This window comes from Sorex araneus, chromosome 1 (assembly GCF_027595985.1).
Source record: "Sorex araneus isolate mSorAra2 chromosome 1, mSorAra2.pri, whole genome shotgun sequence".
Classification (NCBI taxonomy): Eukaryota; Metazoa; Chordata; class Mammalia; order Eulipotyphla; family Soricidae; genus Sorex; species Sorex araneus.
The window spans coordinates 340,330,919-340,358,676 of record NC_073302.1 but is presented as its reverse complement, the minus strand read 5'-3'; the positions used below and the strand labels follow the sequence as shown (position 1 = coordinate 340,358,676).

The following is a 27,758-nucleotide window of genomic DNA, read 5'->3' as shown; positions in this document are numbered from 1 at the left end:
TCAACATGAAAAGTATCACGCTAAGTGAAATGAGTAACAAAGAGAGGGACATACATAGAAAGATTGCACTCATTTCTGGAATATAAAGTAACAGAATGCGAGGCTTAAACCGAAGAATAGTACAGATATGTACCAGGAGAATTGCTCCATGGCTTGAAAGCCAGCCTCACACTCTGGGGAAAAGGCAGCCTAGATAGAGAAGGAACCACCAAGTAAAGGGTGCTTGGAGGGCCCACTAGGGATGGGAGATGAGAGCTGAAAGTAAACTATAGACCCAACATGATAGCCACTCAATGCCTATGATACAAACCACAACAGCCAAAAGGAGTCACTGTCACTGTCATCCCATTGCTCATCAATTTGCTCCAGTGGGCACCAATAAAGTATCCATTGTGAGACTTGTTTGTTACTGTTTTTGGCATGTTGAAGATAACATGGGTATCTTGCCAGGCTCTGCCATGCAGGTGAAATACTCTTGGTAGCTTGCTGGGCTCTCTGAGAGGGGCGGAGGAATTGAACCCGGATCAGCCACGTAGAAGGCAAATGCCCTACCACTGTGCTATCGCTCCAGCCCACCCAAAAGGAAAAAGAGAGAGCAAAAGGGAATGCCCTGCCACAGAGGCAAGTTTGGGTGGGGGGATGGGGCAGGGGTGGGAGGAGGGATACTGGGATCATTGGTAATGGAGAATGAGCAGTGGTGGAGGGATGGGTACTCGACCATCATATGACTGAAACGTAAACACAAAAATATGTAAGTCTGTAACTGTACCTCACAATGATTCATTTATTTTTTTTAAAAAATCATGGAAATTTTTAAAAGATTTGCAAAATTTCTCTGCAAAAAAAATCCCATTATCATATCAATAAACAGAAAAATTTATTCAACTGAAAACTTTCCTCCAAGTTCAGGTACAAGACAGTTATGTCTGTTCTCACCACTTAAATTCAATTTATTATTGGAAGTCCTGGCTATAGCCACTAGGCAAGAAAGAGATTAAAGGCAACACATTGAAGAGAAGTCAAACTCTAGTTTCAGAACACATGATACTCTACTTAGAAAGATTACCTGAGAAAGCTCCTAGAAGCAATGCATTTATACAGTAAAGTGGCCCTCTACAAAAATCAACATGGCTTTTTTACATGCAAATAATGCAATAGAAGAAAAAGGAAGTTAAAAAAAATCCCATTTATAATTGCTTAATTATAAAAGCAAGTGCTTGGGAATCAGTTTAATTAAAGAGACGAGAAACTGATACAATGAAAACTTTAAATCACTGCTAAAAAATTTTAAAGGATCATGAGGAAACGAAAACACATCTCCCGTTCCTCAATTGGAAGACTTGCCAAAATGACCATCTTGTACAAAGAATTATACACATTTAATTTAGTCCCTATTAAAAAACACCCATGATAATTTTAATTTTATATAATTATTTATATTGTTCATTTTATTTGTTTTCTCCAAATTTTCTTTTCTTGTTTGTTTCACTCCTAAGGATCACCTAGACTTCCAGGATGTCAGAGTTAAAAGTGGGAAACGGTTTTTGTGCAAATCACTTTTTGCACATTGCTTATTTCTGTTTTTGGTTGCTTTTTGTTTTTTAATTTGTTTTTTTCACTTTAATTTTGGTGTTTTGTCTTTTGATTTTTTTCTTTTCTAATTTCTTTTTTTTTCTCCTTTTCATATTCAAGTTACTTTTGTTTGTACTCTTTTTTCTTTAATCAATAGCTCTGGTGTCAAAATCTGAGCATGAGAAAACCACTTTTATGGTTCAATATACATTTGTATATTGAAGGAAAGGGATGGAGAAATAGCACATCTGGTAGGGTATTTGCTTTGCACGTGGCTGACCCAGGTTTGATTCCTCTGTCCCTCTTGGAGAGCCCAACAAGCTACCGAGAGTATCTTGCCTGCACGGCAGAGCCTGGCAAGCTACCCGTGGCGTATTCAATATGCCAAAAACAGTAACAAGTATTACAATGGAGACATTACTGCTGCCAGCTCGAGCATATCAATAAGCAATGGGATGACAGTGATGACAGTGATATTGATGGAGGGGGGATAAAAGAGGTTCATTGAGGCTTCAATCCAGGCCTGAATTTCCAGGACATTCCTCCCACTTTACCAAACAACATGGACAAGAGTGTTCTGCTTTTCTGACCCACCCTGAGTCAGGAAAGAACATTATCTGAAATGGGAATTGAAATGGGAAGTATAGTTCGTGGAAGACCTCTTTCCCTCCATGACACTCTGTAAAAAAAGACTAAATGCTATTAAAATTTATATGGAATAATAAAATACCCAAATAACCAAAGCAGTCATAGGTAAAAATGAGATGGGAAGTTTCTCTTTTCCCAACTTCAAACTATATTATCAAAGGCTTAGTAATCAAATCAGTGTGGTACTGGAGTAAGGACAGATTCTCAGCTAACTGAGTAGAACTGAGAGTCCAGAGATGATCTAATGTATATGGACAATTGATCTTTGATATAGGGGCAAAAAATATGAAGTGGAGAAGGAAAACATCTTCAATAATTGGGAAAACTGCTCAGTCAGATTATATGTATATAATTTATTGTATATTATATATTTTATATATTAATAAATATTACTAACATTATCCAAACAGTCAAATTTAAATAAATCATTTAGACCTCAATATCAAACCTGAATTAAGCAATTATATTGAGGAAAACTTAAATAGAATACTTCATGACATTGAAGCTAGAGGCATTTTTAATGATTCAATGCCAAGCAAATGTAATCCTAAAGAAACAAATGGTACTAAATAAAATTAAGAAACTTCTGTACCACTAAAGAAATAATGAGCAGAACAAAAAGACACTCCTTAGACTAGGAGAAAATATTTTTCCATCACTCAACTGATAAAAGGCTAATATCCAAGATATATAATGCAAAGTTAGAATTTCAGAAGGAAAACCCCCCCAAAAAAATCTATAAAACAATGATGGGGAGAGACAAGAAGAAATTTCCTGAGAAGATACACAGTTGGCAAAAATGTGTGTGTGTGTGTGTGTGTGTGTGTGTGTGTGTGTGTGTGTGTGTGTGTGTAATGCTCTGCATGGAACCAGAGTCCTACAGTGGGCAGGATGTTTGCCTGGTGTGTGGCAGACCATAGTTTAATCCCTGGCATCCCATGTTTTCCCCCTGTGCTGTGCCAACAGTTATCCCTGATGTAGATCACTGTAGATCCCTGAGTGCAGAGCCTGGAGTAAGCTCTGAGCACTGCCATGTGTATTTACAGAACAAAACAAAATGTCCTGCATCACTTATCGGTGAAAAGCGAAACAAAAGAACAATGAGATATCATCTCACACCAGTAAGGCTGCCACACATCTCAAGGAACAAAAGCAACCACTGTTGGTGTGGATGTGCAGGTAAAGGGACCTTCATTCAAGGCCCGTGGGAATGTTGACTGAACAGTCTTTTGGAAAACAGTATGAGCACTTCTCAAGAAACAAGGATTTGGTCTTCCATATAACTCAGACATTCCATTTCTTTGGCATTTGATACTCCAAAGTATTTGATACTCCAAGACCCAAATACCAAATTCAGAAAATCCATCTGCACATTTCTGTTCATTGCAGCCCTGTTCATATGTTCATTGTAGCCCTGTTCATAATAGCCAAAATCTTGGAACAGCCAGTGTCCAAGAACAGATGACTGAATAAAGAAACTGTGATACCTATATACCCTGCCATACTACTGTGATATAAGAGAAGATGAAACCATACAATTTGTTGCTATGTGCGTGGATTTGGAGAGTAGAAAGACTGTTGAAATTAAAAGTAGAGAGACAGGCACAGAAACATCTCTAATATGTGGGATATAAAGAAACATGGGGGTATAACATGACTACAGGGAACAGAAACTAACAACTGGTCTATAGAAAGCATATCATACACACAAAGGATGGATGGGGGATGACACTAGGTCAAAGTTTGAGCGAAGTGGGCACTCTGGATGTGTTATGCATGAAATCCTGTCATTAATACTATTGTAAACTACAGTGCCTACAATATATATATTTTTAATTAGTGACAGTAGAGCATGTAGAGCACTTGCCATGCATGTGACCAACTGAGTTATATTCCTGGCATTATATACGGTCACCAGAGTCCTGGAAAGACTCATCCCTGAGTGCCAAGATATGAACAAATTTTTTTAAATCAAAAAATAAATTAACATACAAATCTAGTTGACCCTAAGCTTTATATAATGGCAGAAAATTGTAATTCCTTATAAGAATAGCTATTTTGTGTGCTGCATGTAAAAGAGAAATTTTCTTTAGAACTCTGAGGTCTTCTAGGAGTCTAGGTAGGCAGCCCCTCTGCTCCTCTGAAAACCCAGGAAGCCAAGTTCACCTCCCACAGCTGCTCTGTGTAACTCATTGGCCCAGACCACAGATCCGAAAGTCTCTGGACACCTAATTCCTCAATATTGAAATGCCAGTACTGAAATTTCACCAGACTACATGGGAGAGTAACAGAAACCAACCAAACACAATAACACAAAAAACAGTAACACAGAAGGCTCAGCTAGCAACAAACCACCTAATAAAAGATGACAACAACTCTGTGATCAGATATAACATTTTTCACCAAAAAATGATATTTTATACTTAATTATTTTAATCTTGGAGCTCTGCTTTCAATCTATTTCAAATCTGGAATTGTATGGCTTTTGTCTACATTAATATAAATTTCAAAAAAATTTTAAAGTGCATAAAAAATTTTAAAGTGTGCATCCACGTTTTAAAAAAAGAAAAAGAATTTACAAGCTATCTATGGAGTTTTAGGGATGGTTACCAGCCAAATTTCCAAATACATAAGAAAAGAATGGTTGGTACTAGCTATTGTAATCAATGGAAGTATCTCATCCCCTAACAGATTATCTTCAAGAGAATCTGAATCAAGTCTGTATATTGGAGAAAATAACAACAGATACAATCACGGCTGGAGTGATAGCACAGCGGGTAGGACATCTACCGTGCACACAGCGGATCCGGGTTCGATTCCCAGCATCCCATATGGTCCCCCGGGCACCACCAGGAATAATTCCTAAGTGCAGTGCCAGGAGTAACCCCTGAGTATCGCTGGGTGTGAACCCTAAAAAGCCAAAAACACAAAACCAAAAAGAGAGTCACAATCATCCCAGAAATGATGTTACCTGATCTAGCACTTCTTAATAGTTTTTCTTATCTTTTCATCTTCATCTTGTTAGTTGCTAACCTTGGAAATCAAAGGCACCTTATCATTTTATTGTAAACAGAAGATTCACTCAGTAAATTTTGACAACCATGGGGAAGGAGGAGTTTTCTTCAGACTGACTCCCAGAATGCAGGAAAGAGAACCCATCTTTGTTGCTGAGACATATTAAAGCATTTTTTCACAAGATTTTGACTTCCTGTAAACAGAAAACCAGCCCTAGGAAAGAGAGTTATCATCAAGAATGCTAGGGGTCCATTTTATTGCCTCAACATGCTGTAGTGGACAGGGTGCAAGAGCCCTTCAAACCCCACTTATACAATGCATCATTTTCAAAAGGTGGAGGAAAGAGGCCAGACTCAGAGACTTTACTTTTCTCCAACGCAGAAGTATGATACTTTGCTTGGACAATGAGAAACCTGTCTTATAACCAGTAAACCAAATCCACACTCATCTCAAACTTGTCCTATTGAAGGGCCCTAGAGCATCTTACTCTTCTGCCAGCCTCTCCTAACAGAAAACATTCTCACCAACATAGCTTCTACTTGTGGTCAGGATGTAGATTATTTTTTTCCCAAAGACCTGGATAGTGCCCTGTGACTGTCATTTCCTTCAACAGCGTCAAGTGTTAAGTTCAAATCCTTGTTTCCATGTTCTAAGACTGCTACTGCTGCACATTTTTCGTAGATGATTTATTAATCTCTTTAGGAAAGTATATTTCTACAAGGATCATGTCATTTGCAAGTCATATGGCAGAAGGGAGCTTTCGTTAAAAAGATGGTGAGCTAAACTGCATCAGGTTTTACTTTGGCAAGGACACCAGATGGATGTCTTTATGATGGAGTGGGCCCACCCCAGCTTTTGCTCTTACATGTGTCTCCAACAGGTGTTTCCTCCAAGGTGTATCTGTTTTCCATAACATAAGAATGAAGAAAGATGTTGTCTGTGACAGCTTGTGTACATAGATCATACTTTTATTATGATAGAACAGTGTATAGTGATTGATTTGCTATTCTGAGGGCAGTTAAAATGTACTTGGAAAAGATCATCTTCCGTTTGTGAAAGTGATTTAATTACCAGACCAAGAACTTTTCATTCATTTGTTTTTGAAAGATGTAAAGGGAGGAGAAGCAAAGGAAGTGGTAAAAGCCAAAGTGAATAGAAGAAAAGCCATGGTAATAGTTACAGGTTTGAGTGCCAAGGGCAGAGAACAGGAAACCACCTCTGTGAAGGTAATTTAGGGGCAATGTATCAAGAGCTGTGGGAAGGTATCTAGGAAACAGTGTGTGGAAAGAAAAGTAGTTTCTACAGATGAGTAATAGATCCAAGCCTCCAAATCCTATTATAGATCAAAAATAGTCTTAAGTCTTAGGTTTTTTCCTCTGGGGTGTCCTTACCAAGTTTGACATAAAGCCAATTCTATTGTCCAGTCTTGTAACCTTCAATAGATCCTGTGTAGATCTTAGAATTCTGGGATAGAACATGTAATTTATAGTTAGACTACAAAAGTCATGTTACTTTCAGTGTTCAAGGTAGCTCATTTTGGTCAGACTGACCTTGAAACTGACCTTACAATATCCTCTGCTTAGGTAAGAGACTAGAATCCATTCACTTTATAGATAAATATTAAATGGAGAGGAAAATACAGGTTGCATCTAAACATTGGCCATTCTCATTAGAAATTAGCTTTTGTATTATTTTCCAAACCCTCCCACCCAATCCTCTACGTCTGGATACTTTCCTCCCATTATTTTAGTTCTGACACTACAGTCTAAGCTTAAGTAAGTTCTTTGAAATATTATGCCTGTGTTTGCAATTTAGAAACTAACCTGGTTAAAGATAGCAGAATTGCTTGTCATTATGTTGGAGATGTTGAATAATAAGCTATATACTTTCACAGGGAAGTCTCTTAGCCCTTCAGCATGAGAAGCAGAATAGATTGGATTTCCCCTAGGATGTAGAGTGCAATCCAAACACAGAGTCTGTCATAAACTACTGAGTTTGAATCTATAGTGTGATTTAATACAGTGTATCTCAAAAAATCTTTCAAGAGATAATATCAGGTATTTTAAATAAAATAAGTAAGTACATAAGTAAATAATTTTTTCTGGATAGATTATTGTATGAAGTGCACTGCATTATATAGTCTAAAGGATATATATTTGTGTGAGACATTTCAGAACCTTTAATCTTCCAAAGTGCACTGTGAATTTTAGTGTGAAGAATCTTAAGCACTGGAACTTTTTCTCAAACTTTATGTGACTGCACAAATTATTTCCTTAGAACTTTACAAGTTTTGGAAACATTTATATTTGAGTTTTTGCAGGGTGTGCTGATGCTGTAGTAACAGCTCTGATATCTTGTGACTAATGACTTTGTATAACAAAGGCGCATTTTTTTTGTTCATGGTACATGTCTAACAAAGGTAGAGGACAAAGACACTCTGCTTCACAGGAAATGCACATTTATGTATTCAGGCTGCTCACAGCTACCTACTGTAGGCTAGGAGGGGTCAGAAAAATCAGATTTTCACTTTGTCAGCCATCATCTTTCATATTTCATTATCAAGAGTGAGTCATGTGGACCTATCTCATTGTGAGTTTTCTAAGGAAGGAAAGAAGAATTAATATAAACTGTAGTTATCTCAACCTCAGCATTGTACTCAAATATCAGCTCCACAATTTTCTCTGTCTACATCCTTGTAGGCACCTATGTATAGCAATATATTAGCTTGAAAAAATATGCTTCTCCTATGGATTTCACGTGGTAATACAGGGATGATAGGGATCATGAATGTTGTGTGAACTTCATGTGGTTGGAGGTGCTGAGATAAGGAACGTGGAAGAAATGTCTTGATTGGAGGACTAAGGCTCTCTCTGGCTCTTAGCAAAGGCAGAGGGCCTCGTGGACCTCCTTTTATTGATCATGGTACCTCTACAAGGTGCAATATAGTGACATCACCAAAGGCATCAAAAGATATTACAGGAAGAACATTGAGGCAACATTATTTCCTTGTATCTACAGGCCAGTAATCTAGGCCTCTGGAAAGAAGATGCAAAACCAAAACTGAAACCTTCCTTGGGCTAAAAGCACTTGGATTTACATCCCAAAGACAAAACTGGGTCCTGCACCTGAAATCTACATCCCAAAGACTAGGCTGGGCCAGAGCCTACAATTTACAATATCAAAGGTCAGGCCTGGCTAACACCATCTGCATGTCAAAGACCAGCCAGGCTTCTGTGGGAGAAGGAAAACTGCTCTTTTCAGTAGACTGAAATTATTTTTCTGAAGGCAGCTTGAAGGGGGAAAATGTTCAGCTTCATCCAAACCAGTCAGGACACACGAGAAATCTCGCCCATTTTCATGGGTCCCTATGTTCCTGTCCGTAGTACAGTACAGTATACATGGGCTCGCCCTGAGAGCTCAGTCCAGCCCCAACACATGAATATAATCTACAATAAAATAAACCAAATTGATTATACAGAGCATTAAAATATGGTATGTGCTAGAGAGTGTCCCGCAGTTCTTTATATGTTTCTATGTCACAGAGCACCTTTGTGCATGTTGGTAAGTAAAAGGTTTTACAGTTTTAAGTGGAGTGGTCAGATCAGACTCTTTGAGTCAATTTTTGGTACTATGACTTGATTGAGCATCTTTATGATTAATTGATGGAGAAAAATTGAGCAGGAAAGACAGCCTGTTGGAAGTCAGAGGCAAGGGGTATTCGGCATGCTGGGGAACATAGCCTAGGGCCTGTGATGCCGGAGCAAAAAGGCATGCTGCAGAGACATTTGCAAGAGAGGTAAGATCAGTTTGAGAATGCATTGAGGTCATTGCCTGAACTCTTATACTCTTACACTGTGGTTAGGATACTGTAAAAAATACGGTTTCATGCACACAACTGTCTAACACTCCATTGCCCACTGGTGCCGCCCACGTTCAGTCCCCGTCTCACTCCCCTCCTTCCTTCAGATGGCAAGCTCAGTTCTGTAGGGCATTTCTTAGGGTGCTTAAGACAAAACTTGACATATTGACTTCGATTCCTCATAGCCCCAAGTGCTCTCTGAATAAGTTTTTATTCTTCCTATTTAGGCATTTTCGAAGTGAAGGGAACAGCATGCTCGATGGCAGTGGCATGTTTCACTGGTGCAAACCGGTCCCTGTGGAAAATGTGATTCTGGTAGGTGACCTTAGACCAAACTGTAACTAAAACAGGCTTCCATTAGTGTAAATGACTCCTTTCCCCTAGGCACCTTCCAGTTTTCTTCTTAAAGTATAAATTCTGAAATAAAACATACACCTAACCAGCCACATGAATGTGGGAAGGGTCACATTCAGATATGGCATTTCACAAAACCTATGTAAGTAATAAACCAATTAGATCAGGTTCTTCAACTACTTTTTTTCCCCCTCCTTTGACAACCATTTGTTCATTTAGCTGACTAATTCAGAATTATTTTCTTTGAAATGTTGTTTTGCTAATCTAATTAATTTAAATACACTAGGGGAATTACTATTTACAAGGACTATGCAATTTTTCCTTTTTAAGACCAAACTTTTTTCCCTAATTTACTGGTTTCTATGTCTGGATTTTCTGTATTTTTTCTTAAAGCTGAAAATACTTTTATTTAACACATTATTCAGGAATGTCTCTCCTAGATTACTCATCTCTCCCATGCAACATGGTGAATATTGTATATATTAGGATCCTATTGCTGTCAATTTTCTTAAGGAAACTAACTCAGCTAAATGAAATACCATAAGCTAAAATATAAAATTCTTGTCCCTAATCTAAGCTCTGACAGTTGATTTTAAGATTCCCATATATTTTCATTTTCCAGAGTTGTGCAAATGCTATTAGAATCTCAGTGGCTTACCTGTAAGCAGCCCTTAGTAAACTTAACTAATAAAAGCAACTGTGTGCTGTGTGTTACATGAATAATTTTTAACGGTGACAAGTTGACAATGATACTATTTTCTTGCTTTCCAAATATACTCTAGTTCATAGTTTTCTGTACACATATGCACACACACATACATGCACACACACATTCATTGCATACATGCAAAACCACACAAACACACACACAAACATACACACTTTTTTGTGGCTCAGTGTCAGGGTCCTGACAAAATACACTCCAACTTTTGTAAAAGAATGATCAATCAATTGATCAGAAACACAAAATTGTCATATCTGTCATATCAAATGGAAGATTATTAGGTCTGCTAAAACTTAACAGTTTGGCAGTCATGTCATTTTGAATTGAGCAAAATAAACATCCGTTGAGCAGGAAGTCAAACATGTTTTCAGTGGGAGGAAAATCTTCAGAAAGGATTGGGAGTTGGTTGCACATGGAGGCGTGTAAAAGACCAAGGCATGAAGTTAAACAAGGTTTTTAAAAAATTATTATACCAAGTCTATTAAGCATGAAGACGGTTTGCTATGTTATCTCCCTTACAATGCTTTAATATCAACTTGGAATATAGTTTGGAATAACAACTGAATCTGTTGGCACATTTAAAAGAACTTCTAGTTTGTAAGTTTTTAGGATTTTGAAACTGTGACTAAAGTGAAGAAATGTCCAAAATAAAGATCACAACAAGACTTTAAGTTTGGTTGAGTGTGCAAAAGGCTCAACTGGAAGTGCTCAGGTCAAGTTACAATTAGAGCACCCTTTCTTTGCCCCGGCACCCGCCCCCTCCTCGACTCTAAAGCCACCATCTTTCTCAATCGGGAGATAGTTTTGTGTCACCATTTCTTGGAGAAATTGCCTCTCTAGCTGTGCCCATTAGCACATTCTGCCATGTATCTTGTTTCTAATTGTTTAGTCCTACTCAGAAGAGCAATTGTTGGACTTCAGGCATGTTACATTAAATACCGTTAGAGGATTCATTATTCAAGTTAAAACTAATCGGATTAGCTAGAGACAATTATTTAATAGATTTGGTTAAGATTAATACCGCTCTCCAGGAAAGCTCTCTAGACAAGTAGCTTTATTTTCTTCTGCTCCCAGGGTCTCCCTGGGAAATAGTTGACATGCAAGTATTTCCCAGTGTATGCTAATTTGAAAAACTCCAATTGTTGAGATATCAAATGTTCCCTATTTATTCTGTTAGATGTCATCCACTGCAGTTTCACAGAAGCTTGTCATTTAAGCTGGCTAAGCACAGGCCTAAGGGAGAATGGTATACCCATTTGAAACATTCTGACTCTGCATATGCTCGGGAATATAAACAGTCTCAGGCATGGAGTGACTTTAAACACATATCACCACTATGATAGCACTTTCCAAGTGCCCTCCTCTAGGAATGCAGTAAGATTCAAATGTGGTAAGCTACTGAACAGGACCAGAGAGATAGCTCAATGAGCTGAGAACATGCTTTGCGTTAGAGTACTGGATTGATTTAGCTCTTGGTCCCACGTGATCTCCTGAACACCACCAGGAGTAACCAACACACAGAACCAGAGTAAGTCATGGGCATTGTCAGGTGACCCCTGCCCTCCAAAACCAAAACCCAAAACACCAACGTTACTCAACAATCAATGAGTTAAACACTATACTTTTAGTCAATTATTTATTTCCACAGCACAGTTATTATTTTTAATAGAAGTATTGAAATTCAAAGAGGTTAAACTTTTCATAGTAATGTAACTAATGACAAAACTAAAATAAAAATACTAATCAAGGACAGGTTTCTTCCCAATTTAATGAGAGATGACACTGGCTCATTTCTTGAAAGAAGCAAATATCAGCTTAAAATAAGTTGCCTATGGGAATTGTTTTCTTAACTTTAAGTTATTGGCCTTATTAGTCCCTATGTATGTAAGGGGGTGGGGGAAGCACAATTCAAATATTTTTGTTTTATATTAAGTGGCATTCAATTTAGAACTATTGGGGAGATGCTAACAATTAGCAAATATGACAATACTCTGGAGTACTTTTCAATATTGGGGAGAAAATAAAACTTTTATCACCTTCCAATTATTTGATTCACTTTCAAGGTGATTTTCCTTGACTCTGAGAATAATCTATTAAATCCATTCTGTACATTACATTGAGCCCATGGAAATCGCCTTTTTGTAACCACTTTTGACCCAGAAAAAGACAATTTCATATGGTTCAAACTAAAATGTATTTTTATATGTATGAAATCTACTGAAAATTGTTACACACTGTGCAGTCCAACTAATATATAGAAGACATAGAATCACCAATAGAATTTGGAATGTCTTAGTTTCTCACTGAATGTTTAAGCATATTCAGTCTAAAAGCTTACAATGGTTTTAGACTGTATACAGCAAACAGTCTATACTCCATATACAGTGTAAAATAATGCAATGAAATTCAGAGATATTTTTTCCCATTTGGTTTCATGATTTCTAAACAAATGATGGGTGATATAAGTTTTATTGGTGAACTCCAGGTCAATAGGAAACTTCAAAATTAATAAAATAAAAAAAAACTGTAGCACTGTCATCCCATTGTTCATAGATTTGCTCCAGCGGGCACCAGTAACCTCTCCATTATGAGATTTGTTATTGTTTTTGGCGAATTGAATATGCCATGAGTAGCTTGCCAGGCTCTCCTGTGTGGCAGGGATACTCTCGGTAGCTTGCCGGGCTCGAGAGGGAGGGAGGAATACAACCCGGGTTGACCGAGAGTGAGGCAAATGCCCTACCCGCTGTGCTATCACTCCAGTCCAGGAAACAAATACACACACACACACACACACACACACACAATATTTTATGTATACTTGAAGGCCAGAGAAATATCTCAGTGGGTAAGGCACTTGGCTAGCACAGGATCGAGTGGGGTTTTACATCCTTCACTACATTTGATTCCGTGCTCTTCCAGGAATGATCCCTGAGAAGAACCAGGAGTAAGTATTGAGAAGGACTGAAAGTGGCCCCAAAACAAGACAAAACACAATCAGGCCGTTGTGCCTCATTTTCATTTTTTATGAGAAATTTAAAAAATTCTCTTAAATTTGTGTGACAGTATTATTGTGGGTTTGTTGGGAACAATGAGGTAGGAGGAAAAATCCCTATCTGTAGAATTCTTATCTTGATTCTAAAAATGACTAATCTCTGGCATGTTTGTGCTTAGAAACGAACTGAGAAGTCCAAACGTGATTTTCAGAACCATATTGTAGTGTGTGTCTTTGGAGATGCACAGTCGACACTGATCGGGCTGCAGAATTTTGTAATACCCTTGAGAGCTAGCAACTATACCCGGCAAGAATTAAAGGACATAGTGTTCATTGGTTCACTGGATTATCTGCAGAGAGAATGGCGATTTCTTCGAAATTTTCCCAAATTATTCATTATGCCTGTAAGTATCACATAAGTAATAATGAAGACTTATAGTGATAATGACACTGTGGAGCTAAATTAGAAATTGTTTGATAACAATAAATAATCAATGAATTAATTTAGTCATTATGAATAATAATAACCACCTACAATTAAGTTTGTAGTCATAGCATGGTTATTGGGTACTAGAAACCACTATTAACATTTTCTATATAAGTTAATTTATTTAACTGTCAAAATTACTTTATAGGGGTAGATTTTTATATGTTGAACTTTAGGCCAGGAAAGAAAGCAGCCTACCCAAGACTACATAGCAGAATGCAGTAGAATTTGGAATTAAATCCAAACAGTATGACATAATGTTTATGATTTATATTTATGACTATGCTTTATGATCTCGACAGAAGTAAGAGTTTCTCTGCATTTCTGTTTCTGATTCTTATTTAGTGGCCAAATCTAAGCTAATACTGGCAAATCTCTATGCTCTAACTTCCCCACATTTTCTGAGACATGTCTTAAGTAAAACATAGTTAATTAAGTTAATTATGTTCCTTAATATACATATAAAAAGAAGGAATCAGGCTTACCAGTCTGAGAAATAAATCAATTATTCACCTGTGGCTTTATGATTGTCACTAAATTTGTTCTGAACCCTCAAAGCTCTACATCACATTATATACCATAATTTCCCTGGGCAGAAAAAAAAGCGCTGTGTACAGTATGAAATATACCAAGGCATTTTATTTCTCATAAAATAATTCTGTAAATATGGAAAGTATACTTTTCAAATGTCAACAATGCTTCTCATTTCACTTATTTCTTAAAAATGTCACCATAAAGCTCATAAAGTTTCTATTCCTCCTCCATTAATTTAGTTCATAGAAAGGGAAAACATAAAATGCTAAGTCTCCAGCATTAAAGATTACCAGTATTAGAATCTAATCTACCAGAATTAATTAATTTAGACTAATTCTAAATTTAGGAGGACCAAAGAAATTACTGTTTCACCAAAGAAAAGAAGATATACCCCTTTGCTTTGTCAGTTTGTCTAAGGAGGAGTATTAACGAGAAACAAAATTGTAAAGCCACAAATTTTTGCTCTGAAATTTTCCTCAAAACTTACCTCTTACTGTTCTTTTTAAAATATGAGACATAAATGATCTTATCCACACCCACCCTCTTTAGTGTTATCCAGACTTGATCCCTTTAAAGGCCTCATAGCAGCAACACTAAGATATTGGCAAGTGATGCTTTATGTGCCAAATTTCAGGTAATGATGTTTTAAAACTAAGTCAGCAGAGGATGGACTTTCTATAAAAAGTCATCACCATAAACCATGACATAAAGTCCTTCAATTTGAGAATTTTCTCCTAAACCTGATTTTCTTTCCTTAGGGATCTGCACTCTATACTGGGGACCTCCATGCAGTAAACATAGAGGAATGTTCCATGTGTGTTGTCTTATCCTCCCCATCCAAGTCCTCACACAGCTCGACTCTGATGGACACAGAGAACATCATGGCTACCCTCAATATCAGATCACTGAAGATTTTTTATTCTTTCCCGAAAACCATTGATCGATGTAAGGACAACATTCAACAGAAAGCTTCTCTCTTTGATAGAGAGGAAAAGCTCATATAAATGTCCTCTAAGACCTCTTTAAATTCTAAGAGTTTCATAATAGAAGTAATGCGCAATTTAGTCATTGGGATTCTAAATCCACTGAAAAACAATATGTTCTGGACAGAATGCACCTAACACTGTTTTACTATGTTAAGGGCAATCATGGAATTTTAAAAACCATTATTGTTGATGTTACACATATCAGTAAATATAGCTATCAGAACTTTGTTACAATTAATAACATATATTATTATTCTATTCTCATTGCATCTTTTAGGTGTCCAAGTAGTTACTCTTAGTCTCATGGCTGACAAAATGAAGTATACTATAGATAACTCTCTAATGTCCCTTTAATTTCTGTAGACTAAGATCATATTTTAACCTCAGATAGAGATGATGAAAAGTCTGGATCTCTTTAGGACAGCTATACTAACTTTTTCATTGTATCCTGTGTCTATAACAATCAGGGTAACTTAATACTTCTTAAATTGTTTAGTACTCATTAAAGTGAGCTGCATTGCCAGGAGTTTACATACTTCTCCTAAGTATTCTTTCAGTAAAGTGGTGGGAACCACACAGCTATGATTTCCATCCTCCATTGACAAGGAAAACTGTTGATCTATTAGACTCTTTCGAAAAATTAACGGTAAACCACTCAAACTAATGCGGAAATAATGAAGAATAATTGAATAATTTCTTGTATATAAAACATTCTCATGAAGAAAGATAAATGATTGGAATCCTTAGATCCAACCATGACCTCTGGGTCAGTTCATCTTCTATTTCAATATCAGTTACTTAATGCTTCTAGCCAGAAAGCTGCTGACTATAGCAATTCCACTTTGCATGGAGGTTGGAAGGCTAGACACAAAAGACAGAATAAAGTTTTAATAATTATAGCTACAGATAAAAATACTCATGAGTTAAAGAGGGAAACCAAAAGAACTTTCTGTGAATTCCTGATGACTGTTCTTAGGTGGGAAAATATAAGATTCTTGGGACAAATTCATGAATGACTAATACAGTCTAATTTTTCTTAGGTAAAATGGGCCAGCCAAATACTTGGCATACTCTTACTAAATGATCAAACCTCACAAAAATTCAAACTAAAGAGACATCCATACTTAATCAGTAACCAATAAAAGGCTGTTGTGTTTTGCACATCAATCCTGGAGACTTAACATTTTATGTTTTCCCTTCCTATGAACTAAATTAATGGAAGAGGAATAGAAAATTTACTTTTACATCTTTCCACCACTGTTCCCAATCCCCCTCCAGCCCCCTCAACCTGCTACCTCAACAGGAACATTTTAAAACCTGGTGTTAGGGTTTGGATCACATGTTTCCAGTGCTGTTGACAGTGTGGTTTGGATGGATAGCTGTACCACTCCCCCCATTGCTAATGTGCCTGAGGTCCTTGACCACTGCCCCTCCCATACTTCCTTTCTTTGTTTTCTTAATGCCCCCTTGATTCCTTTCCTTCTCTGTTGTTCTTCTCTCTATACTCTGGAGTTAAGTATGATTTAGGCACCTTCTTTATTATACTGAATTCCCCTGTATATGGTTATTCTATGCCACAGATCAGGGAGATCGTTTTGAGCCTGCCCTTCTTTTGTCTTATTTCACCTAAATTGTTATCTTTCAGTTCCTTTCAGGTTGCAGCAAACTGCATAATTTCATCATTTTGCAGCTACATAATATTCCATGTTGAACCGCTGTGGAAAACAGTATGGCTAGTTCTCAGTTGACTAAGAATCGAGTTTATATATGACCCAATAATTTCACTTTTGAGTAGCTACCCCCAGGGCAGAAAAACTTTCATTCAAAGGGCATATGTACACCATTATTCATTGCAGAACTTACTATAATAGCTGAAATTTGGGATGAACATAGTTGTTCAACAATAAATGAATGGTTTAGTTACCAGGAGCTGGGGGAGAGGTAAGAGAGGAGAAAGTAGTGTTCATTTAATCTTTAAGTTTCTATTAGGATCATACCTAGTGGTGTGTTGGCAATCCAACTCAGAAGCACCATGCTTGTGCAAAGTCTGTGTTCTACCACTTGAGCCACATCATCACACCACTGAATTTTTTTATCTCATGTATTTATATAAATTTAAAATATATTAATATATATTAATCTTTGGTTTTAATTTGGTATCCTTCATGTCTAAAGATATCCTTCATTCCTCTTATTATTTTATCTACACTTTTCATTCATTTGACAAAATACATTAATCTTAAGATATTTCACAGTCTATAACAGATTATAGGTTAGAAAGTTGCACTTAAAGGAGCAACTAATAGGATTAGTATTTAGAGATAGAGCGCAGAGGGAAAGGAGGAAGAGAAAATGGAGGAATGCCAAAGTACTTAAATTATTATAAAGCTTATAAGGAGAAACTCTTTCCAAAATTAAAAGGAAGTTTAGAGGAAATTTCTTGCACCATTATCTTTATCTATATCTTGCACCATTCCTTTCATGTATGACAATACCATTTGTGTGACTGGGAAAGCAACACTGATATGAGCTATATTGACCTACCTAATGAATGAAGGTCATCAAAGCTGTTTAGATAGTGCTTAGGCATATGTAAAACTCCATTCTAAGCTTATGCTCAGGAAACACATGGCTAGCAAGAGGCCATTCAGAAATTTCATCAATAAATAAGGCTCCACCTGGAGTCTCTAGGTTAAAATGTACTTTCATCAAAGACACTTGTTCCATCACTTGTTCTTGTAATCACCCTTCCCATTTCATACCAATGCTCCTTTTGAGATGTGGATATCACTATATCACTGCCATCCCGTGTTCACCAATTTGCTTGAGCAGGCACCAGTAATGTCTCCATTCATCCTAGCCCTGAGATTTTAGCAGCATCTCTTTACTTGTCCTTCCCAATGGTACCGCATTGGAGGCTCTTTCAGGGTCAGGGGAATTAGACCATCATTGTTACTGTTTTTGACATATCGAATACACCATGGGGAGCTTGACAGGCTCTGCCATGTGGACAGGATACCCTCAGTAGCTTGTCAGGTTCTTCGAGAGGGAGAACTAGACAATGAGAGGTAGATATAGGAGTGCTTAACTCCAGGAAGTGACAGTACAAAATCATGAAAACATCTTCAATGCTGGGCACCAAATTAAGAGTAACTCATGTTTTTTTTCTTATTCTAAGGCTGTGGCTCTCAATCAGAGCCATTGTTGTCCCCTGCCACCCCCGAGTTTATCTACCAAAGTCTGAAAATGGTTTCAGTTGTCAAAACTTTGGGTAGAGAATTACATTGAATATAGTGTAGAGAGATTAGACATGCTTCCATATATCCTACAATGCATATGATATGTATTCTACACATTCACATAACTTAAAAGAAAAGTAAATTGACCTCAGTAACATTGAAGAAGTTGCCCTGGAACATGTGGTAAAAGTTTTGTGGGATCAGTGGCCTTTTCCACACATTTAGAGTCATAACAGTACTTCAGAAAATCACCTGGGATTCCCAAACCTATTTCACATACTGAGTCACCAGGAGATGTTGGGTGTAGATGGTAGCAGTGTGTGGACTGTCTTAAAGATCACCGGGTCCCTGGAACTCTCCATGGCAAAGCTTAGGCTTGTCAATGATGCTCTAATTACTGCCCTGTCACATCACAGGGAGAACAGGTTGGCAAACCTAGGTACTGAACTAAATAATTTGTGGCATAATCTAAACATATAATGGTAATTATGTCTGACAACTTAATATGCTACTGAAATTTAAATGTACAGTAGTAATCTACAATTAAGCAATCTTTTGTAATGGCACCCTGCCAGCCTGGAAAATTTCAGGTATAATACTGTGCACTATTAGGTAGCAAAAATATTGACATTAGTAAAATGTACTCAGTCTATGATCTGACATATTCAAATTAGCCATTGCCCCACATGAAAAGACAGAGAGAAGGCAGAAATTCATCAGAAGCAGTTATTTAAATAATCACTTCAGCCAGTCTGTATGTGTCTATCTTCAATAACAATATTTAAGTTCAAGCTATTGCAATCCTGTAATAGAGTCTGCAATCAGCAGAGTCTGATTTTCTTTAAAAATCTAACAATATTTTTCTGAAAATGCCAGAACAAACTTTGTGTCTATATAAATACAAAATCAATTCACCAGAAAAGAGTGCATTTTTCTTTAACTTGGTGCTCACTGAACTATCAAAATTCACCCATAATTTTCAAGTGATGTAAATTGGATCAAGATATATCAACTCAACACTATCAGTTTTTCCTTCAAATGTAACTATATTTAATTAACAAAATTCACATGACCTTTGTCTAATCTCCTACAGTTTCTACAATTCAAAGTAGGCAGAAGGACTTTTTACAAATATTTATCAGATATGTAAGTTCCCTACTTTAAAACCATGACAATTCTAGGAAATCAGATGTCTTCCAAGCTTTATGGGCTCAAGCGATAGATAGCACAGTGGTTGGGCATTCGCCTTTCACGTGGCCGACCCGAGTGCAATTCCTCCACCCCTCTCGGAGAGCCTGGCAAGCTACCGAGAGTATCGAGCCCAGGAGGCAGAGCCTGGCAAGCTACCCATGCGTATTGGATATGTCAAAAACAGTAACAATAAGTCTCTCAATGAGAGACATTACTGGTGCCCACTTGAACAAATCAATGAGCAATGGGATGACAGTGACAGTGACTCTCCAAGCTTTATAGGAAATTTGAAATTTGTCATAGTTCATCCTATTTATACTGGTTCTTTGGTACCTTAGATTTATTGTTTAGTTCAATCTATTTGAACAGCGTTTTCACCCCATTCCAATGTTAAAGAGATATCTCCTTTGTTCTAACGAAAATCACTTTGCAACCTCAATTAAAATTCTCCTTACCCTCACATATCATTGCACTGTAGCACTGTAGCACTGTTGTCTTGTTCATCAATTTGCTCGAGCAGGCACCAGTAACATCTCTATTGTGAGATTTGTTACTGTTTTTGGCATATAGAATACACCATGGGTAGCTTGCCAGGCTCTGCCGTTCGGCCAGGATACTCTCAGTAGCTTTCCAGGCTCTCCGAGAGGGATGGAGGAATCAAACCCAGGTCCGCCGTGTGCAGGGCAAATGCCCTACCTACTGTGCTATCGCTCCAGTCCAAGAAATTTTTGGTTTAATATATTCAGATGTCATCTCATGTAAGATTTAATAATGAGTCAGGAATAATCATATCTGTAGACACACATGTAAATTTTCCTCTTAGTTCTTTGAGCAAGTTTCACATTCCAGACTTCTGTTTCCTCACCTGAAGTGAAAGGTATATTTAAGTTTATTGCCAGTTTTAACTATGGCAAATATGTTCTACAAATATCTTGTGCTCTTCAGAGTTTGAATTTTTACCTTAAAGTGTGACTCAGGATACAGTGGCCATCAGAAAATACATCCAACTCCACTCTTTATGAACACAAAGTACTCTTATAAATATTTCTTGAAGCCGTGGAGGTGGTACTAAATATAGCACATAGAATTCCCTCTAATTTGGATTTTCAACTTGCCCCCTTTTAGATCCCTGTTTCTGGTTCCCCAGTGTCTTTCCTTTTGTCTTTTTCTCAGCATTTCTTAAATGCACGCTTTGTTCATGCTTCACAGCATCCTTCCCTCCCCAACATATCTGACTCAGTAAACCATAGACATTCTAAATATTTTACCCTCTTCCAAAGTAGAAGGTTATTTGGGGGTATTTTAGGGCATTTTACTCTACTAGTAGAAGTTACTAGTAGAATTTTAACTTCCAAGAATTTTCCCCATCCTGGAGCATTATCAGGAAAGTTTCAGAAAGAAAACCAACAGTTTGAATACATAGTTTCTGATGAGAACCTCACTGTGTGTGCTTGCCTTATGTGCAGCTGACCTTGGTTCAGTCCCACGCACTACATTTAGTCCCACCAGGAGTGATTGCTGAGTGCATTGTCAGGAGTGAGCTATGAGCACCCACAGGTGTGACCAAAAACCAAAGACAAAAAAATGATTGTGTATCTGTGTGTGTATTTGTGTGCAAGTTCATGTTTTAACTGAAGCCTAGCTTCCCATTTCCCTTTACCTTTTTCTTTCTTTACATCTTTTACTTTACCTTGAGACAGAAACTCTAGTGTCATGATGGGTTTGGAGACTCTTCATAAGTTTCCCACATGGTAAAACTATTTCAGGCAAGTGCTGTGTGTCAACTCTCTTTGCAGCTAAAGGTCACAGAGGTAAATTTCTCTCCTAATTCAGGAGACAACTCTGTAAAATGAAAATGAAAACCAAAGACCTTCATGTGACCTTCCATCTAAGTCTGGAAGAAATTCACAAAGCAATCTGTGTTGAGCAGGCCAACAGGAGACCATAGGTTGTGAGTTCTACTAGAGGAAGGAAAGGAAGACATAAGTAGAAGCTTGGGAGAGAATTTCAAGGAGGCAAACAGCTCTGGGAGCCAAAACCCAGCTGCAACATCTCCAAAAATTTGGAGGCAGCAACTGTATTTATTTACAGTTTCCTGCACTGGCATATGGAGGTAGTTCTAAGCACTGTCTGTCTGAGCCACTATCCAACACCGCCACGTTATCAAGAATAACCATATTTTACTTATAACGTTGATAAGAAACTATTGGGAGAGCTTTTCCTTTTTAGTAATTCATATAAGAGCCATTTAGAAAACACATAGACACACCACATGTCTCAAAAGGAGATGCTGAAAAGGTCCAAGCATAATTTTTTTTCCCTAAATATAGAGAAGGATTTGAGATTCTGTTATAAGACTCTGCTAAGAGAAAACGCCAAGTAATATAGCGTGCCTTTACATCCTTGTCAAGTTTCACAAGTCACTTAGTTTGCATTTACTAATCTCTTCTTCTTTATTATTTTATGTGCTGAAAGTGTCACCACGGTTGACAAAGAAGTTAAAATTCCGAAGAGTTCCCACCCTCACTGAACTGAGTAAGTAGGGATAATTTTGGGGGGGTCCAAAACTGTTGTGCTGTTGTGCTGCTGTGCCAATGTTCTTTTGAGTCGAAGGACTGAGACATTGAATGGCTATAAGAGAGCATTAATTGCTTCACAGAGCATTGCACTGGGCCTTTCCCTGACTAGTGACATCATCCAGCAGATACTGAATGGCTGCTGTTCGGTTACAGGAACAAAGCTCGCCTTCTCCACTCTCCTAGTTAACAGAAGAAAGTCTAGTCTTTTTTAGAGACAATCTTCTGTAAAAGGAGTCATGGATGTGGGATACTATCTTCACTCTTCCAACTACCCTGTTCCTACTGTCTTCCAGATCATGGTGCTTCACATCAAGTATGCTCCTCTCCTGGAGTGATAAAGCAAGGGAATTAGGGGGCTGGTTTTATGGAGACACACTCTTGGAGTCCTCAAGTCCTTTATCCCTGGTTTCTCTCCTAATCCTTCAGTAGAGTGCTACTCGACTAAAACAGAAATTCTCCACTCAGGAAGTGCAAAGAGCTCTTCTCTTTTACCAGCACCTTGTGAAAATGAAAATCTTAAAGAATGCTAGCATTTGGAATCTTGGGGCGGAAACAAGGTCAGGGATCTAATCCATTGCATTTGGGGGTATACTTGACAGGCACTGAGGAAACAGAGATCTGAATCTGTGTGGAAAATGGAAAAAACACTCAAGAGGGGACTTTTAACAAAGATTGAATCCACTCAAAGATGATCCTCTGAGATTCGTCCTCATCATATGTCTGAAATTCTAAATGAATTTTATAACTTAGAACATCAAAGCTGAATGAGTTATTCTAAACAAGGTGAAGAGACTCCATATTCCTAGGGGGGGAAGCATAAAGGAAACAAAGAGAAATCAGCAGAGACAAACACTTCTTGCCTTTGGAATTATAGCAAAACAATCAGAAAACAGTGACCGTGGATTTTAGAACCAGATCATCCTTCAAATTCAAGCTCTGAAGATCCCAAAGCCCTTGCCCAGATTGGTTCCTGCCAGTCTCTTTGTAGTCACATTTAAACTATCCATTTTTATATTTCTACCCCTTTGATTGGAGTGATAGCACAGTGAGTAGGGTGTTTGCCTTGAATGCGGCTGACCCTGGTTTGATTCCTTCATCCCTCTTGGAGAGCCTGACAAGCTACCAAGAGTATCTTGCCCACACGGCAGAGTCTGGCAAGCTGCCCGTGGCATATTCGATATGCCAAAAACAGTAACAACAAGTCTCACAATGGAGACATAACTGGTGCCCGCTCGAGCAAATCAATGAACAATGGGACAACAGTGCTACCCCTTTGATTAATGTCTAACTCTGAGGCACATAAATATTAAGTGCATTTAGCAGAAGATCATTCTGCAAACCAGAATGACTAGGCTTCTCACTGACCAGAAGAGTACCGTGTCATTCTCCAGGGACATTCATATTTGCTCAATACAAGGCTTCCTAGCACCAGGTAGTCTTTTACTAGCAAAATAAGTCACAAGGATGCTCTCTCAGCCCCAGAGTTCCTTGACAGGCTGGTATAGAGATATAGGTCACACTGACACTGATCCTACAGATTGGAACAGAATATACAGCGGTCTGTGGGAGGAAGTGACTAGGACTGCTAAATCCATTGCTTGTAAATAATCTGGTAAAATTAAAGAAGTTCTCCTGGGATATATGAATATTGAGACCTGGTTATACAAGAAGAAGAAAGTATGTACAAATAAGAAATGAGAGTTGATATTATTCACACCTTGATCAGCCTTATAAAATCATGTAGTAACCAGAAGAAAATGATTCACTAATGCTATTTCCCCTAACTCTACTAGAGAAAACAAAAAGAATTAGAGACTAAGCCAGAGTCTTGGGAATATATTCTGTCACCTGTCCATAGATTTGTTTAGATTGCAATATGACTGTCAAGAATTGCAAAGAGTATAAAACAGTATGCAGCTTGCAAACTAACAAGGTAAACTTCCAGTTTCTTGGATGCTGGAAGAAGGCACAAGACCATTACATTAGGGATAGCAACGTAAAACTTAACACCAATACCACATAGCTGTAACAAGAGTGTCATTAGCTTTATGTGATGGTTGCTTGAGTTTTCATTGCCAGAGGTGATATGAAGAATCATCAGTGGATACATGCACTGGATTGCCTCATGGTGTAGGATAACATAGCCTCAGTAGTTTAGGTTTATTGGGTTACTCCCGTTACAGTGCTCCTATTCCTTTGTTTATTTGTAGCTTCTTTCTTAGTGTTCTGTTGACTTGTAAATAATGTTTTTCTCTTCTCCTTGAGTCCTTTGCATAGTTTATTCAGAGCATGTCTTTTTGTATGGACAGAGGAAGACATTTAATATTATGCCTTTGCAATTGAGATTTAATTGGCTTTGAATATTATTAATTCCCGGGCATCTGCTTTCTTGACTGTAGCCTTGGTTGCCCTCAGTTCCTAGCCCTCTTAAAAGGCAGGGTCCCAACGTGGGACGAAGAAGGACCCAGGGCAAGCGGTAAGTTGTGTGCTACCCTGGCATCGAGATGGGCCTGGCCAAAGCGCCTAATGCTTAACTATATGTTAAGAGCTTGGTCATGGGGTGTCATGCCATGATCCAAAAGCAACGACGAGACAGGGCCCTGCTAGGGCTAGGAAAGACTAAATCTGGCCTGAGCGCTGTAGTCTGAGATGAGGTGACCCCCGGAGAGCAATTCTAAAAGTTTTATGCATCTCTTGCTATGCCCATACAAAATGATTAATATTATGAATGCTTATATGTTTGTTGGACGGAGAGGAGAAACACAACCTTGGGATTTCATCCTTGGATGGGCCCTGCTGAAAGCGTATCTGTCCTAGAGAATAGGTGTTCTGCTAGTGTTATTGAACTTTTTGTGCCTAGCATTTTATTTTATGGTTAAAATCTATTCTAAACAAAAAGGGGGGAGATGTTGGAATATTTCCCCTTTTCCAGCTGCCTTCTGAAGTTTTGTCACAGAAACCTAGCTGATCTTTGACCTGCAGATCTAAGGTGCTAGCCTAGTCTTTGGGATGTAAATTTCAGGTGCTGTCTAGTTTGTAATTGACATGTAGATTTCTTGCTGCAGCCCAGCCTGGTCTTTGGGATGTAAATCCGAGTGCTTAGAGCCCAAAGAAGGCTTCTGTTTTGGTTTTGTATCTTATTTCCGAGGGCAGACCCACTGAGAGAGAGATCGGGAGAGAAGTAGGAGGAGGAGAGAGAGAAGCCAGAAAAAGGCAGGAGTTGAGCATTAGATCCAGAGAGAGGCCGGAGCTGGGAGTGCGGGAGATGAGAAAGCTTGAAGATTGAATAAACGGTAACTAATCAGCAACCAGCTTGGTCCTCGTTCTTCCTTCGCCTGTCCTTGACCACCGGCCGTCCCGATCCAGTCCACACACTGCGGTTCCAGAGCACCGAACGCGGGTGGTGAGACAGAGCCACCTGGAGAGCCCGCGAGTGCACGCGCCCCTCGGCGTGCTTTAGTTTTTTACATCATGGGAGTGGAAAATTGAGCTTAGAGAGCCAGAGATTTTATAGTGGACAGTAATAATACTCTGTTCTCCAGCGAGAGACATTATCTCTGTCATTTGTCTCCATTGAAGAAAAATTTTAAATTTTCCTTATAAACATTTTTGAAGCATTAGTCTGAAACAAATAATGTTGATACCTTACTCTATCCCCAACTTCAAGCAGTTGCATTATATCAGAGGCTGCCTATAACACTTTTGTGCAAAATCATTTATAGTGGTCTATGGGACTAGTTGTGATCCTGGGACAAGATAAAGTGATGGATAATTCAATCACTCTCCATTACACTGGTATCAATTAGAATGATTCCCTTAGCTCTCGGTAGGCCTTAAATCATCACCATCAACAACAGCTGGAAGATTTCTGAACATTTCAGGCCCTGGCCCCCAATCCTACAGTAAGGTATCAGAATATTCCATGTAACAAGGTTCCTAGGTGAGTGATAGCACAGCTGTTGGGCGTTCGCCTTTCACGTGGCTGACCTGAGTTCTATTCCTCCGCACCTCTCAAAGAGCCCAGCAAGCTACCAAGAGTATTGAGCCCAGGCGGCAGAGCCTGGCAAGCTACCCGTGCGTATTGGATATGCCAAAAACAGTAACAAGTCTCTCAATGAGAGACATTACTGGTGTCCACTCAAACAAATCGATGAGCAACAGGATGACAGTGACAGTGACAGTGATTATGTTTTGAGAGATACTACTTTAGCCCTTTCTGGGACAAGCTAAATAAAGTTCACTTGTATCACTTGTATCACTTGTCATCCCATTGATCTTCAATTTTGCTCGAGTCAGTAATGTCTCCGTTTGTCCCTGTCATGTGCGAGTGTAGCCCAATGATATCTGCTTACTCCAGGTACAGGAAGAGCCTCAAATCATTCATTCAGGGTTTTGACAAAGAAGTCTGACCATCTCATTGGTGGAAGTCCACGCAGTCTTTTGACATCCTATGGAATCCAGTTGGTAACAGCTCTAGTCCAGCAGTTTTCTCTGAATCACATTATGTGTCTGGCCCATCTGACTTTTGATGCCTTGGCAAACGAGACAGCGTCCCAGATTCTTGATTGTCAAAGGAGGTTGGAACTCTGGATTCCTTCTCTCACTTGAGTGAAATGTGATACTCCTACCATGGCTCTTTCCATTCCTCTTTGGGATACCCGAATAGCGTTGTCATTCTCTTTGCCTAAGGCCCAGGTCTTTGAGGCACATATTAGTGCAGGAAGAACGGTGGAGTCAAAAAGACTCCAGCGCCAGAGGTTCTTTGTCCTCTTAACCACTTCTTCGATGCTCTTGAAGGCATTCCACGCTGCTCTCTTTCTCCTGCACAGTTCTGGAACCAAGTTGTTCCTCATGTTCAGTTCTCAACCAAGGTACACATTGCTGCTGCATTCGACGTTTGTTGAGAGCAAATGGAATGTCAGGGACGAGTTCAATCAAGTTCATCAATACTAATTATGAAGAAAATAAAAAGAAATAAAGAAAAGGAATATCTGTTGCTATCATATGTTCCTATTTATCTTATAGTTCAATTATTGAGACTTCCCCCTCTCTACCTCATTTCATTTACCAAAATACCTTGGTTTGAATGATGGATTTTATTAGGGTGAAAACCAGAACATTTTCTGTAGAAAAGGAACCTGAAGTCCAAAAATATCCCCTTAGAGATTAAGGTTCTCCAAAATGGATATGTGTCTTATATGTGTGGGCACAGGTATATATGGTGGGTGGGGGGTGAACATAATTTGAAAGAAAAATGTGCAGAGTAGGAGCAGATCCCACAATCATACCAAACAAGGCTTCAATCCTTCAATCAAGTGGTCAATCCTTGATTGCTTTGGTACTGATGCTTCATACTCTTATGTTATCTGCTTACCTTTATTTTTTTTTATTGCTCCTTTGCCTTTCAGAAAATCCTGCCAATATTCACTTTATTGAACAGCTGAGTGGGATGGAAGGACCCATTCCAGGGACAAACCTGCATCTCAGCACCGCCTTTGCCTCCGGCACTGTCTTCTCTGGCAACTTCTTGGATTCTCTCCTGGCCACAGTAAGTACAGTTGAACACAGGAACCCTCAA

The 27,758-nt window shown here is 38.5% G+C and overlaps 1 protein-coding gene across 1 annotated transcript in view; it reads left to right on the top strand.

The window, feature by feature from the left end:
• The window catches only part of KCNU1 (potassium calcium-activated channel subfamily U member 1), a 204,294-nt gene that overhangs the window by 146,059 nt on the left and 30,477 nt on the right, over positions 1-27,758 (top strand). Inside the window, exons 23-28 of the mRNA XM_055128431.1 lie at positions 6,986-6,998; positions 9,287-9,409; positions 13,344-13,568; positions 14,944-15,130; positions 22,077-22,136; positions 27,589-27,728. Of these exons, the coding sequence (XP_054984406.1) occupies positions 6,986-6,998; positions 9,287-9,409; positions 13,344-13,568; positions 14,944-15,130; positions 22,077-22,136; positions 27,589-27,728 (748 nt within the window). The remainder of the gene's footprint in view (positions 1-6,985; positions 6,999-9,286; positions 9,410-13,343; positions 13,569-14,943; positions 15,131-22,076; positions 22,137-27,588; positions 27,729-27,758) is intronic.